This window comes from Pieris brassicae, chromosome 11, assembly GCF_905147105.1.
Source record: "Pieris brassicae chromosome 11, ilPieBrab1.1, whole genome shotgun sequence".
Taxonomy (NCBI): Eukaryota; Metazoa; Arthropoda; class Insecta; order Lepidoptera; family Pieridae; genus Pieris; species Pieris brassicae.
In genome coordinates, this window is record NC_059675.1 from 2426835 (window position 1) to 2442401 (window position 15567).

The 15567-nt window shown below is 33.4% G+C and overlaps 1 protein-coding gene across 3 annotated transcripts; it reads left to right on the top strand.

Annotated features, from left to right (window-relative positions):
- The first annotated feature begins 1737 nt into the window (after positions 1–1737).
- LOC123716086 (optineurin) lies at positions 1738–15357 on the top strand. Of its 3 annotated transcripts, XM_045671634.1 has the most exons (15): positions 1743–1853; positions 2121–2341; positions 2676–2918; positions 3278–3463; positions 3631–3741; positions 3839–3937; positions 4670–4795; positions 5792–5893; positions 7287–7423; positions 8134–8283; positions 8512–8602; positions 8955–9091; positions 9937–10048; positions 11134–11283; positions 11642–13799. In XM_045671634.1, exons 2-15 carry the CDS (start codon positions 2141–2143, stop codon positions 11786–11788), a joined length of 1992 nt encoding a protein of 663 aa, XP_045527590.1. In that variant the 5' UTR covers positions 1743–1853; positions 2121–2140; the 3' UTR covers positions 11789–13799. The 3 variants fall into 3 exon arrangements, with proteins under 3 accessions (XP_045527589.1, XP_045527591.1, XP_045527590.1); XM_045671633.1 differs by having other exon boundaries at positions 1738–2341; XM_045671635.1 differs by lacking the exon at positions 11642–13799 and adding an exon at positions 13807–15357 and having other exon boundaries at positions 1740–2341.
- Positions 15358–15567: the final 210 nt, after the last annotated feature.

Genomic DNA, 15567 nt, shown 5'->3' on the forward strand with positions numbered 1-15567 from the left:
CATAGTCTAAAGTGATTAGGCGCGTAGGAAAAGTCTTTGTTTGTTCCCGATCTTTCATTTGCGGAGCATATTAGGACGATTACGGATACTTCTTTTAGGAGCTTAGGGTTTGTCCTGCGAAATTCTGGTCTGGTTGGTCTGTTGGACACTGCCACTTGAGTGCTATATCCATCATTAGTAAGACCTTATGAAAGGTCCTTTGAAGAAGGGAAATGATTGTAAGGGTGCCAAAAAAGTTCCAAAGTTTAGAAATTTGTATAAAAGAAGGTATAATTTTTTTCCTCACCTCTACCCTACTAAGTTCTTAATGGGAATTTTAGGGTATAATTTATTAGAACTTCGTAAGGATTTAGCTGTAGTCAAATTTGGTTTAAGCGTAATAAAAAACGAAACGGAAAGCACATACTTGCTGGGAGAGATCATGAGACAGTACTTTCTGGACAATTATTACCGCTGCCGGCAACATAACCTTTTTTGCTGTGCGTTCGGCTCGCACTGTCCAGCGTCAACAAACTCCCATTCCCCGGTTACTCTCGCTGCTAAATGGGTTTCTTGAGTCTCCACCGGAGAGTAACCTATTTGTGAAGCGTATGGTAGTATATTACCCATACACTGTGATTTAAAAATATACTTGGAAAACATTAGAGGATAACAGGAGGTTTACTTAATTGTATTTTATTTTATGGTATTTTAGTTAGAATTTGGCCATAAGATTGTAAATAAATAAATGAATGTTAAAGTGAAGTAACCTGATGCTGGCTGTGGCTTTAAGAAGAGTGACTTCGAAAAGAGTAGTAGTAAAAAGGGTGTTTTTTTTGCGGAGAACGTGCAACCTCGTGTCTTCCTGGGCATAAATAGAACTAGATTTAGTCGACCCCAGTCCGAGACTACACGTAGTAGAGTTTCGATTTCAGACACAAGTTCCAGTACCGATTAACAACTGTCGGAATAATACCTGCATGTCCCGAGTAAAGAATTTCCCCAGAAAGTTGCTAAGTTGCAATATGTCACTGATATGCAGAAGCAACAAAGTCCATAGGGATAGGACCCCAACGTTCACGGGATTAAGGTCGAACCATGCTCCATCGATGCTCCAATGGGCCAGAAAGCTGAAAATTTAGTTGCATAAATTGAAGAGCACATGGGTGTAAGCTTCGAGAAAAGCGCTTTATGGCACATCCGATCAAGGGCTTTCGCTATATCCAAACTAACCGCTAGCGGTATATGTAAGTATCCAAGAAGTATCTGTTAAGAGAATTTTACAGCCATTATAAAAGCTAATTGTATAGTGCAAGCTACAATTAACCATAGTGATTATGAACACAACAATACAATTACAAGTATTAAGACTAACTGGAATCAAATAATAGATTTTACAAAAAACATTAGATGGTAACGGGTTTATTAGATGTTTAAAATAAAACTTATTGATCGTGTTTACTCTTGTACAGTAAATCTATGCATAAATATTTATCTTTATCGCTTTCTATGGTTTCGTAGCCGAAAAATAACCCTTTTCGATTCGCCATTTCAACGAAAATTGGTTGGAACAACTTTCTCAACTTATATCGCTAATCTATGCTTGCTGTAACGGAACCCTTCAAGGGAGACTTCTCGCACTTGGGTACATTTTTTATTATAATTTTAAGATCATATCTATTATCTTCTTCTTTATCTGTGAAATTCAATATGTTCGAATAATATTTGTTATCATACTTAATTCTAATCTGTGTTAAAAAATAAAAAAATCAGCACAAATATAAGTTCTTAATATGTTAGAAAAATAATTTTGCCAATGTTTTAAAATAAATTTAATAAAAGTGTTTCCTAGTGAAGTAGTGATTTTTATAGTGGTATAGAAAGAATTTATCATATTTTTGGTATTTTGATGGTTTAACTGGTTACGCATTTGATTCCATAGGTTTAAGTGGATCTGGCATTGATTTCCTAAACAATTCTACATAATTGCATAAAAAAATAATTATTACGTTATTATTAAACGCTTTAGTAGTGTCCTTGTACCTTGTGTACGGTAGAAATCGTATTGGTAGTTACTTAGTAAGTACCTATCATCCGGTTTCTGCATATACTGAAATATCTATCAAGTCTTTCTAAGTAAGCTAGGCATAACGAGTTAATCATGTCCCAAACTGAAAATGACGATGATTCGTTTATAATCATTTTGGGCTCTTCCCCGGGAAGCTTAGAAGGAAAAAGTAATGGTGGTGTTTTGGAAGTACCAAGTGGAAGTATCGAGGCTCCAATCCTGGATGATGTCATTAAGGATCTGCCTGAACAAGCAAACAAAGCCTTTAAGGCACAATTCAACCTTGGTGATAGTGTAAGTGAATATTTGTTTAGTTAGTTAAGTAAGTTAGAGTTTAAAATAATGATGGTAGTTTAAAATTTTGTATGTTAATTATTATTTACTACCTTCATTGTTAATATACACATTTTATAAACCAACTCAATGACTCATTTATAGTATACACTTAATGCCACAGTTTAGTAATTTTACTATTATTGAGGAAAATACACTAGGGACTTTACCTTTTATCAATTGATAAAGCATTGCACACCAACACATAGAAAACAACTATAAGCATCATAGCTTCTTGTTACAAACTAGTAATAGTTGTTTAATATAAAATTATAGTTTACCTTCTCTTCTGTAGCCATCCCCAGCAAGTATGATGGTGGCTAGTACTCTTATTACTGACGACCGAAGTACAGAAGAACTACAGAAACGGTTTGGAGAAATCTTAGATGAGAATGTTGTATTAAAGGAGACACTAAAGCAAAATAATGATTCATTGAAGGAGCAGTTTTCATTGATTGCGTCGTGCCAGGATGACATGCTCCAAACACATAAATTACATAAAGAGAAATTTGATGAAACTAGGGCACTTGTTGAAAAGGTATTTTGTTGTTTATAATTTATGGTTTATTAACTATTATGTCTTCTAATACATTTTATTGGATTTTCTGTCTATTGTCATATTTGTTAACATAAACAAAAAATTTTACCTTCATTTCTCACCACAACAGATTAAGTAAAGGGGGGAAATAATTTTATACGAAATAGGCTATAATTTTGTATAGCTTCATATCATTTTGGGCTCTTCCCCGGGAAGCTTAGAGGGAAAAAGTAATGGTGGTGTTTTGGAAGTACCAAGTAGAAGTGTCAAGACTCCAAAGGGGGGAAATAATTTTATACTTAGTAGGCTATCATTTTGTTTAGCTTCATATCTTAATAAAAAATCTATTTCTTTAACAGTTAAGATTACAGAACCGAAAACTTAAAGAAGAGATTGTGCTTATTACTAAAACCAAAGAGATGTCACTTACCAATGGTGTTAAGTCTGGTCCGTCATCAGGAGTAGAATTTGTGACATCGCCCGATGATGATACAATAAATAAACTAACAGCCCAGTTGGAATTGGTCGAGAAACAAAGAAGACAGGTGAATATTTTTTTGCTAATCACTTAGTGAAAAAGTTTTTATATCTAATTTCTTGGGGCATAAAAAAATAACTTTTGCCCGCAAGTTTAAATTTTTATTTTCTTGATACTTTCATAGACAAGTACCAGACTGTAAAAAAAGTTTTATACATCATTTTGTTTTTTCAGGTGATAGTTGACAATGAAAAACTTACATGGCAAAGGGAATCCCTAGAGCACATAGTCAATGCCACCTCCAAAGAGAGAGACGATTTAAAAGCCAAATTGAACACTACAGAGGTAAAAGTATAGATGACAAATAATATTTAAATAGATTAAATAGATCTCAGTCTCTTTTAAGCATTGAATTGTTTACATATAATTAATTTATTTTTAGTTGTTATTATCAAGTAAAGAAAATAACCACACAGAAGAGTTGAAGCAGTTGCACGGCACAATTGAAGAGTTGCAAAAAAAGATGAAATTGATGTCTATGGTGAGATAAATTTTTTTTTAGCTTTTAATTATCTTTAAAAAGCTTTTAATTAATAGAGTCAAAATCTGTTATAACAACATCAAAGGGATCATGTGGTCGTAACAGCTGATTAAGTTGCTATTAAGTACCTTATAATAGAATTCAGCTGGGACCTTTGATTTTTATCAATATAACTGGCATGTTCTAAACGATGTAAACAGTATTGACTGTATATTTTCATGAAAAATTTAAATGTTATTTTTGACCTTTGACCATAGAACATAATGATTAAATAAAATAAAAATGAGTAGTCCTTCCGATGTCTTTATAACAAATTTTGACTGTATAAATATCAAAGCGCATGTTGCTTAGTACACATACCTGCAAACATCTTGAACAAATCTCCTTGAAGAAGCAGCAGAAGCGATTTTTAGGTATCACTGGGAGGGGGGAAGAGTGACGTGTCGATCGCGTGATTGGTATCAGTTGACGTTTGTGTCACGCGCTGCGCCAACTTTCCCCCTTGTTTAATGCTCAAGAAGTTTGCCGGTATCTGTAGCGATAAGGCTGATTATGTACCATGGTTTTCTCTCCTTTTAAATTTATTGTGGTTATTAAGTTTATTCTTGCGAAAAACTGCAAATATAAAATAAAAGCTAACATTCATTGCCTGGTCTTTGCTTTCTTTATTTTGTGTTGTTACCTGCAATCGATTTGTATGCAGGTTCTTAATGGGCATATTCTTGATTACAGAATGTTCACAGCAACGAAATACAGAAGAGAGATGAAGTAATACATATTCTAGAAGGGAAAGTTTCGTCTCTACTGAACGATCTGAAAAAGGCACAGATTACAATATTAGATCTGGAAAATATTAAGGTAAAATTTATTTATTTATTTCCTATTTTTACAGTAACTTAATACTAATGCAATAGAAAACTAAACTAAAAACATAACAAGTAAAAACTTAAAATCTAAACTATTTTATAACTAATTATAAATAATGCAATTCTTGTGAATTCAGCCAGTGTGCAAATAAAAACATCTGTCTCGCAAGCAATAACATTTAGGGTGCGCAAGACACGCGTAAATGGCGTTTCTCTGAGTAAGTTCGTACGCGCCCGAGGCACTGCCAGTAATTGCGATCGCTTACCACGCCTAGAGTGGTTATTTGGCACACGCAGCTCCAGTCTCTCCAACATTTCCGCAATGTATACTTTGCCTCTAAGGACCTTTAAAAAATACAATGTGACAAACAAAGTTGGATACATTACTGGGTAAAGTGGGTACACTCCATACAACCTCATGTAAATCGTAAATTTATTTTGAATACGCTCCACCATTACAGAATATTTCTTTTCTTGTGGGGCCCAAATCATAGAGTTACATTCCAAGTGGCTCCTAACAAGTGAACAAAAGTTGAGAAAAACCTTTGGCCATGCGCAAAATAAACCCTAAATTCCTATAAGCTTTTTTTACAAATTATTTTTATATAATTGTTTCATCCTACATACTAAGGTCTCATATTTAATCCCGGCTGTTTAGTGATGTATTTCTGAAAGAAGATCTTCAACCCACAGTTGTGTATTTGATCCACTGATTTTCCCTGACTAAAGAAAATATTTAGAGCAGAAATCATCGTGAGTTACCTTAGAGTCAAACAGACGATAGCGTACAAAAACTTGAGGCTCAGACCTAAAAAAGGTTGTAGCTACTAATGTATTTTATTTAAAGAAAATATTTGAAAGACACTACGCAATATGTTTGCCCTATACAAATAGGTCTTTAAGAAATTTAGAGCAGAATAAAATACATACACATTTCTGTGTATAATTTCAGTTCAATACATTATTTTATCTAGTCTGTGTTTTTTAGTTGGAGTTCGCAAAATACAAAGGTGGTGTCTCCGATATGGTGAAGACATACAAAGAGCAAATAGTGGAGTTGAATGCCAGAATCAAATCTTGCCAGACTATGGTATGATATTATATATTAATTAGCGGACCCGTCACACGACAACAATACACAAAATAACATTAAATACAAAAAAAAAACCCTTATAACATATAAATTTCATCAAAATTGGTCCAGCCATTTAGGAACAGTTTATTTACACGCATAGAAGATTCATAAACAAACTCTTTTGCAAAAGAACGGTCACCTAAGAAAATTTACGTTCTAAGGTCGATTTCAGTTAATTAAATGAAATTTAATTTTTTGACGTAGTATGTCCATACTTAAAGCAATAGCGCACTAGGGGCTAAATGTCCAGTGATCACGCGCACCTGGCCGTACGAGCCAGCGGGTAACGACATCGAAGCGCCGCATTTGCGTCCCGTGGTTTTTTGTTTAAAGCGCGATATATATGCGCTGATGAAAAATAGTTATTCAGTACACGTGCGGAACCGTCATTGCAACTTGTTCTGACTGTCAACCCGGAAAAATTGTCGGAACTCTTTGCAATGACAGGCTTTCCGCACTCGTAATGAAATATATTATTTAAATTTGCGACCAACCACGGGCCGCAAATGCGTCGCAGCTATCTCGTTGGCCGCTAGTGAGCTGTTGCCCTTATGACCGTGAAAGTTATATGGATAAGTTGTTATATTAAATACGAAAAGAATAGCAATTGTCAAACTTTGGTATAACTCAAAAAAGAACCGTGTCCAACAGTGTACCAGTACTCATTTAATCCTGAGCTATAAGTAAAAAGTTATGAAACATAATAACAATAACAACAAATTGTTCGATAGGTTAACTAATGTAATTCGTTAATATTAATATTTACTTGGTAAATGTAAATACTCTCAACGCTTGCTACTTACATACAAAACATTTAGACTAACTACCCCATTACGTATAATATTCTTAACTATTCGATGGTGCGTATAGTTTGTGCTGATCCTAAATAATGTTATTTTTATTTTTAAAAACTTTGGTTTTGTTCCGCGTGTAATTCTTAGATTGGGTCCACTGAAAATCAGTGTAGCCCATTAGTTTTTTATGTAATAGGTAAAAGGCAAACGGGCAGGAGGCTCAACTGATGATAAGTGATACCGCTGCCCATTGACACTCACTTTGCCAGAAGGCTCGCAAGTGCATTGCCGGCGTTACAAGAACTTTTACGCTCTTTGCTTGAAGTACCTAACCTTAGTCGACTTGTTTCGGAAATACTTCAGTGGGCAGCTAGTTCCACATAGTGGTGGTGCGCGGCAAAAACTGCCTTGAAAAACGCCCAGTCGTGGAACGACTATCGTGTTTGTATTGCTTTAATAAAATAATGTTTTTTTTTCTTTCCGTAAATAACTAAGAAAGATCACTAAAGCCGTCTAAACATAGATTTTTTTTAGTTTCTTTTTGTAATGTTCAGGTGTTCCAACCAGTACATATGACAATGACATGTGAAGGTGAAGCGTCCCCGCATTACGGAGGGTATCTCGCCAATGTTAAATTGTATGATCGCACACTTAAACACATAGCGGAATATCTCAATAACTTGACAAATGGGTGTGTATAATTATAATGCAATATATTAATACATCCCTTCTATGTGCGCAGTAGCACTTGCTTCTGCAATTAAGGAATACTTCGTGAGGAAATCGGCAGACAGATGGCTGATCTTGTCTATGCAATAGAAATGATTGAAGCGACTTTCTGTGGCCAGAGGATTAGATTTTTGTATCTGTTTCATTATCATGTGTCAATGTAATAGGCAAGTAGGTGATCAGCCTTCTGTGCCTGACACGCCGTCGACTTTTTGGGTCTAACGCACGATGTTTTCCTTCACCGTACGAGCGAATGTTTAATGCGTACAAAGACAGAATCCCGGGGATCGAACCTACGACCTCATAATAAGAGTCGTACGCTGAACAGGGCCATGACTGCTCTTGGAATTATTATTATTAATTAAATTAATAACGTAAAACAATAATAATAAAATACAATACATATCATCTTTATGCTATAAATGCATTCAAATTAACTACTTACCTGTTTTCATAAAAACTGAAATAGTCTAATCTTTCGTAAGAATTGCACCTTTCACTAAAGCCATCTTTCGTCCTTTTCTGGCAAATTGTGTTTATGCCGTAATGAAAAGAGATAAGTGCTTAGTGGATCAGTGTCATTTAATTTTCATGAAACTATACCCTTGTCTCCTTGTAAATGTGACTTTAAGTTTAGTTTAGTTAGTTTTGTAACTTCGTTAAATTTTTTAGCCTGTCAGACGATCTGGTTAGAACAATGGGCGTAATATCGAGTATACAGGATGTTACATTGGAACGTGCGTCTATTGAAAAAGTTCGTGCGGGCTTGATTGACGTCAAACAAGCGATTTCGAAGCATCACAATACTGTTCTTCAGAACATGTAAGATTATTAACTAAAACAGATTCAATATTTATGGCTTATTTTGATACAGTTTCATTACACGTGTAAATTTTGACGTAAAAAGGCGATAAAATATATTTTTTTCATTTGTATGTAATTGTCAACGATACATACAACTGATTTTAATGGCTTCATAAAACGTTTGAAACTTTGAGAGTGAATTGAGAATTTACAAAAATAAATTGAGATTTGTGTTTATATTTTCAGCGCTCAATTGAAAGGCTCTTTTACAATATTCGAAGGGATATTCAAGGATTACAACGAACTGTTAAAGAAAACATTGACAAAGCGAGAAGAGGTGAGTGTTATGTCAGAGAATCATTTGACATGTTGTAGTCGTAAATATTTAGACCTTCGAGCCGGATTTTACATTCGACTGAGACCTGCTCTGAGAAAAGGATAAAATATCTGTATTTTTTTCTGATCATACGTTCTTGTACGTGTTTATGGGGTATGGGGACCGATAGAAATTACTTTGTATGATTCAGTGATAATTTTTCTTGACAAAGTGATTCACGTTCAAGCGATTTTCTTTGCCGCACTAACTAGTGTTAATCATTATCTAATGTTCATCACCACCGACCATCCTTTAAAATAATAATAACAAATATTTTATATGATCTCATTTTACTCTCTCTTGTGCTATACAGACCCCTGCGGTGGAACAGTTAACAGCGGCACTGGTAGCACGAGGGGAAGAAGTTCAAAGCCTGGAAAACGAAATTGTGATGCTCGTCTCTCATAAAGAGGACTGTGAACTATTGAGGGCTCAAGTTGAATTGTACAAGTATGTATAGAATAAATCTTATGAAGTTTTTGCATATACCAGGGCTTTTATTAAATATAATTTTTATATTCAAGAAATATTTGATGCTGTAAATAATCCTAAGTCTTTGAAATATACTATACTAAACTACTTAACCAAAATGGTATTTGCACGTATCATCAGAAGGAAGTAATACATAATATTTTTTTTATCAAACCGATTTCATAAACACATAATCCAGGCTCCTGATGTAGTGAGTACTGTATATCAGGAGTTCTTAGATAGTTTTCTCTTTCCAGCGACATCTATTGTGTAGCAATATCGACAATTAAAAATAATAATTTTAATTAATATAAAAAATTAGTTCACTGTAATTATTTGAAAAATAGTATTTTTAGAATTTCTTATACCATTTCGTACATAGTTAATTTTTACTTGGCTATAGTCGCGTGTGTTGTTATTGTTAAATACATTTGATTCATCAGATAAAAGTAACTTATGTACGTATCTAGGTATAAAAATATCTGGCTGGCTATCTTTCTATACTCCAGTGGCTTCCTTTATGCTCTGGGCGTTAGATATGTTCTGTGGTGATTGTTTTTTTTCTAATGGGGACGTAAGTGATTAGCCTTCTGTGACTAACACACCGTGAACTTTTTGGGTCGGCTTGATCGTTTTGAGGATGATTGGCAAGTGCTAAATGTACACGCAGACAAAAACTCATACATTTAAAATAAAAACGCTGTGTTATTAGATAACTACCACGAGTTGGTCAACGTGTTCAGAGAAACATTTGGTATAGAGATGTATTACGCATTCTTTTGCTTAATAACTATGATTGTAATATACAAAATTTATAAATATAGGAGTGACTTCGAGGCGGAACGTAAATCGCGGGAAGAAATGGTCACTGAAAAGGAGAAAATTGCGACCGACCTCAGAGTTTTGCAGAAAAAGCACGCGGAGATTGTAAGTCAGGTAAGAATCTGATATCTGCTGTTTACAATAACGCTTAAATGGACATAACATTGATAACTTTTTATATTGCAATAGGAATTATTAATGATATTTATATAAATAGTTTATATATACTTACTTCGTGTATGGAAGAGATTGTAAGTCAGGTAAGAATCTGATATCTGCTGTTTACAATAACGCTTAAATGGACTTAACATTGATAACTTTTTATATTGCAATAGGAATTGTTAATGATATTTGTATAAATAGTTTATATATACTTACTTCGTGTATGGAAGAGATTGTAAGTCAGGTAAGAATCTGATATCTGCTGTTTACAATAACGCTTAAATGGACATAACATTGATAACTTTTTATATTGCAATAGGAATTATTAATGATATTTATATAAATAGTTTATATATACTTACTTCGTGTATGGAAGAGATTGTAAGTCAGGTAAGAATCTGATATCTGCTGTTTACAATAACGCTTAAATGGACTTAACATTGATAACTTTTTATATTGCAATAGGAATTGTTAATGATATTTGTATAAATAGTTTATATATACTTACTTCGTGTATGGAAAATTCAGCTGGATAAAATATTATATATAGATATATAGATATTTCAAGCGATTAGGATATTAAAAAAAGGTTTAAAGTACCGAGTGCAGTGCCTGCCGGGCTCATTTGTACCAAACCATCCAGGGACCGTATACAAAAAAAAACATTTAAAAAAAAATCATTCAAATCGGTCCAACCGTTTAACAGGAGTTCAGTGACATATACACGTACATAATTTATATTTAACGTCTTATATGCTCTATTAAAGTTATACAAATCTAAATTACTGGTTGAGTATTTCCTGAATAACTAGTATTTTTTACTTTTAACTGTATTTTGAGATCCAAGGCCAGGCTATTTTGCTTCTAAAATTTTAATTAGAAGAAGTTGATCGCGCTTGTCTGGAATGAGCAGGCAATGGTGTCCTATGCCTGGCCTCGTTAACTGTAGTAGGATATTCATCTCACCGGATTTTGGAGAGTGAGATGTAGATCACTATTTCGTCCCTTTTTAATATGTATTTTGTCCGGATTTTCAGTTGGAAGAAGTCCGCAAAATGAGTCCTAGTGTATTCAAAACGGCTTCAGCCCGTATCTCAGCCAACACAGCCAAAATTTCGACTCCCCTTGGATCTGTGGCCGCCAATACAGCCACTGTATCAGCCATTTCTGGTTCTAATGAGGGCGTGGTAAGTTTAGTATCTAATTTTTTCTGGTTCTAATTTTGTTAATTTTGTCAAATTTAAATTATGATTTTATTATTTTTTATTATTATTATTATACTATAATTTATTGATTACGTACATAATCGTACGTAACGTTGAACGTTTACGAACGTTGACGATTCGATTTTGGTGAAATAATATTTGCTTCGGCTTGTAAGGCAAACAATGGTGACCATTAAAAAATAAATGGAAGCAAAATGTTTAACCTATGTTTTATTAAAATTAATACCCAAATTAGTTCTGTTCCTGATAGAGCGTTAATTGCTCTGATAATATATTTTATGTTATAAACATATTTAGTTTAATTTTATTCTTATGGAAGACTCGAAAAAAGAAGATCAAAAAAGAAGAAAAGAACGGCGTACACGAGACCACGCCTCCTGCGATACGCTACGATTGTCCAGTGTGCGACAAGCCGTTCAAAACTCTAATACTATTGCAGCAACATGTTGATTCATGTTTATTATAATATAATAAATTAATAGCAAAATTACATATTGTTAATTATAGTCGACGCATTATAAACTGAGGCTTCGGATCGTAAATCATATTTATCTGTCTGTCTCGCTCGCACTTATAGGGCTAATGGAGAGGTGTAGTGTTGTGCGTAAGAATTGTAGAGGTGCATATCGATAACGGGATTGGTACGATCGATATGCTAAATTATGTTGAGCGTTAATAGGAATAATTTTTTTCGGAATATAAAAGTTTTTATTTTTCTAAGATAAACTACTTAATTTATGTCACTATTTATTTTTTTCAAAAACACGTTAGAAAAAAAAAATCTCCATTGCGTAACAAAGCGTAAGTAATGTAATGTGTGTCAACAAAAAAACTCTCATTTGTATGGAAAAACAACATCCCTTACACGTAACGACCAATCAGGTGTCAAGAGCGCGTGCGCAGGTTGCATTGCGTGCACATTTATTGCCCGACGACTCAGTTTAAAATGTGCCGTCTTTAGGTATTGAAGATTTACTGAACTGCGTGTTATAAGTCCATTATTTTAATGTTTGGAAATAAGTTATACTAATAATGACTTTTCGAGATCGGTCAGGTACATATTGAGTTTCGTAACATACAAATCTTTTGTCTGTAATACATAAGGCGATTTCAAGAGTTCTAGTATTTAACTTAAATTCAGATACATTTAAACACGATTCTATTTCAATCTTCTTTTCGTGTATCCGTGTGCCTTTTTTGGCAAAGGCCTCCTCCAAATCCCGCCAATCCTCTCTACACTGCCACTCTCTGCCATATACCACCTGAGGTTTCTTTAATTTGGTCCATCCACCTTCTAAGTTTTCTTCCTCTTTTTCGTTTGCTGTACTATGGGCACCAACGTACAAACCCGGTTTTTTTTCACTTTTCAGTTCCTCTTACCACCCACCAATTTTCACTTTTTACAATTTTTATTATAACATCTGTTACCTTAGTTGTTTTTAAAGCTTAAAGCTCAAGAATTCTATAATGGTATACATTCTAAAGTGGAAGCTATCCATAAATTGTCAGGACTAAAGCCAAAATCCAGGGTCGAGACTTGTCCAGAACGACTCCGGTATATCTAAAACGTATTGGATAAATGTTCCCCATAGTATATAAATATAAAGTAACAATAATATGAGTATTGACGTTATTGTATCAAAGTTGCAATTTAAATGCATTTCAATTTTTTTTAATATTATTTATTAAATAATTTTTGAAATAAAAATCGTATTTCTTAAAATTACACACATACACCTTCGTTATACGTTTGGGGGTAAGAACTTTTTAATCGAATTAAATTAACAGGCATGGTCTTTTGATGTTGTGGTTTCATGTGTTTTAACTACTAAACCTAACAAATCGGTTGTGCCGGTCAACAACCATTTTTGTATTTTTGAGTTATTTTGAAATCACACAGAATACTTTAATTAAAAGTGATACTCCAAATGTAAATATTCATACTATTTTAACACTTCCTGTCTCTATTCATCACAGCATAAGTACAATTTGACTGAAAGAGATAGAGTTAATAACAAGAATAATTGAGTTTTTAGGAATGAATACGTATAGTAGAGATCGCTTTTAAGACTAAATAATTTTTTTCGTCTCTTTCATTTTTATTATAAGTGATAAAGACGAAATATTAATATAACTCTTGTTTATCATTATTTTATTTTGTAATTTCTCATGTGAGTTTTTCATTCATTGTTACGTTACTTGATAAATGGCCTAACACTAAAAAACAAACGTAAACGGGCACGAGGTTCAGTTAATACCGCCGCTCATGAACACTCAATAGCCGAGGGATCGCGAGTGAGTTGACGGCCTATAAAATGATATCGCCGTCAAATGTACAAACTCTTCCTTAGTATAGACTTTTCACATTTTGTTCGATCTTGTTGCTACAAGGTGCTTTCTTCAATCTAACCGTGTTTGAATAATAGCATTCTATATGTTGTATCTATTGTTATCTATGGCCTTCTAATATCTATCTCTTTCCAGGTGTACACTTGTCCAAAGTGTATGTTCTCCACGAAACAGTACAAGGTGTTGGAGGACCACTTCGACTTCTGCTTAGACGATTTCTAGTTCGAGTCATGACACGTGTAGACTATACAAATTCATTTCTGTACGACCAGTATTTTTTATTTAAATTTTATACCCCGAGGACAAGTCTAAAGGATTTTATATTACTTCCAATTATTTACTTATAAAATATATTTTTTTGTCATTAATTCAATTGTATCTGATATTATTTTACATTAATACCTTCCAATGGTTCTTTTAGTATTAAATTTTATCAACTGAAATGATTTCGTATGTATAATAATATTATCTTCCGTCTCCGCGATAATGCTACAAACATACTCACCTAGTAAATTGAACAAATACTTTTAATATCTCGTGTGTAAATCGCCTTATTGACGATCACTACTGGTCAAATATGTTTGTAGCATTATAAGGCATACAAAGGTGACGAATATGAATGTAAAATTATTACTAAATAAGGTCAAAGTGCGTGCGCCATCTTGCGTGATTTCCCTTAAGCTATGCAAATGTACTTAGTCTGTGGCACAATTTTAGTTTGAAAACTGAAGACTACACGCGATTCGATCAGCAACAGTACTCTGTAACCATGCGATACCAGCTTTTATATTGAGTTTTTGTACCACGCAATCCCTAGTGAAATTGGATACAAAAATCGCGTTATTCCTTAAACAGTCTTATTACACGATTTGTTTATTAAAGAATAGATAAAACAGTGCAATGATACTTATTTAGTTTGCATAATACCGGCGCTGCTTTGTTTAATATATTTTTCATTACCTTTAAATTGTTACCAATTTCATGTCTGTGCCATGTTTCAAACGATTTTATAGAAAAATAGCAATAGTTATAACTAAGAGTTCTTAAGTTGAACATGTGATTATATAAAATATAAGATACTTTAATAATTTTGGTTAAATAATTGTTATATGTTTTCAGCTAAATAATATTTTTATACGGCAGTGACTACGAAAAATTGAAAAAATCGGACCTTAGCTTGCCTACTTCAAGCTTAGTCATTTCTCTATAGACATTTTTGGTTATAAAATCTGAATGTTAAATAATATAAACCCGTATTACAAAGTATAGCTTAAGAATTTTACATTTCTTGAGTAAATATTCTGAAGTACGATTCTTATATGAACAATCTATGCTTTATGTTACTTTAGTACGTATTGCATAGAGATATATAAAAACTATTAGAAGGTAGTGAACTTTGTATAATGTTTGTGTTCTGTGATGTCGCGAATTTAAAAGTTCGCGCCAAAAATTAAAAAAAATACTAATATTTTGCCTAACTTCATGGCTATTTTGAAGTAGGTGCATATAATAGTTTGAAAATAGAAGATAAACAACAATCGCGATAGCTATGAAGTTAGCGACAAGTTTCTGAACATTTGATGACTACGCGACATCTGTTGAGCTGTGTGATTGAAAAGACTGTTTCATTATGTAATAATTAGATAACAATGATATCTTTGTAATTTTAGTTTTTTAATAAATATTCCAACAATGTGTCTCTTTCATTATAAACAATTACTACAGAATTCATGAATTGATATAGGCTTGAAAACTTATGGATAGAGGCTGTAGCGTCAGCAGGAAGCGAATGTAGTAAGAAAGCCATGGAAATATTCGGAAAGAGCTGGTTGAGGCTTTGTTTGAAGTGACCCATGAAGAGTTTTCGATCAAAGTTATAGATATTAGGATAAGAAA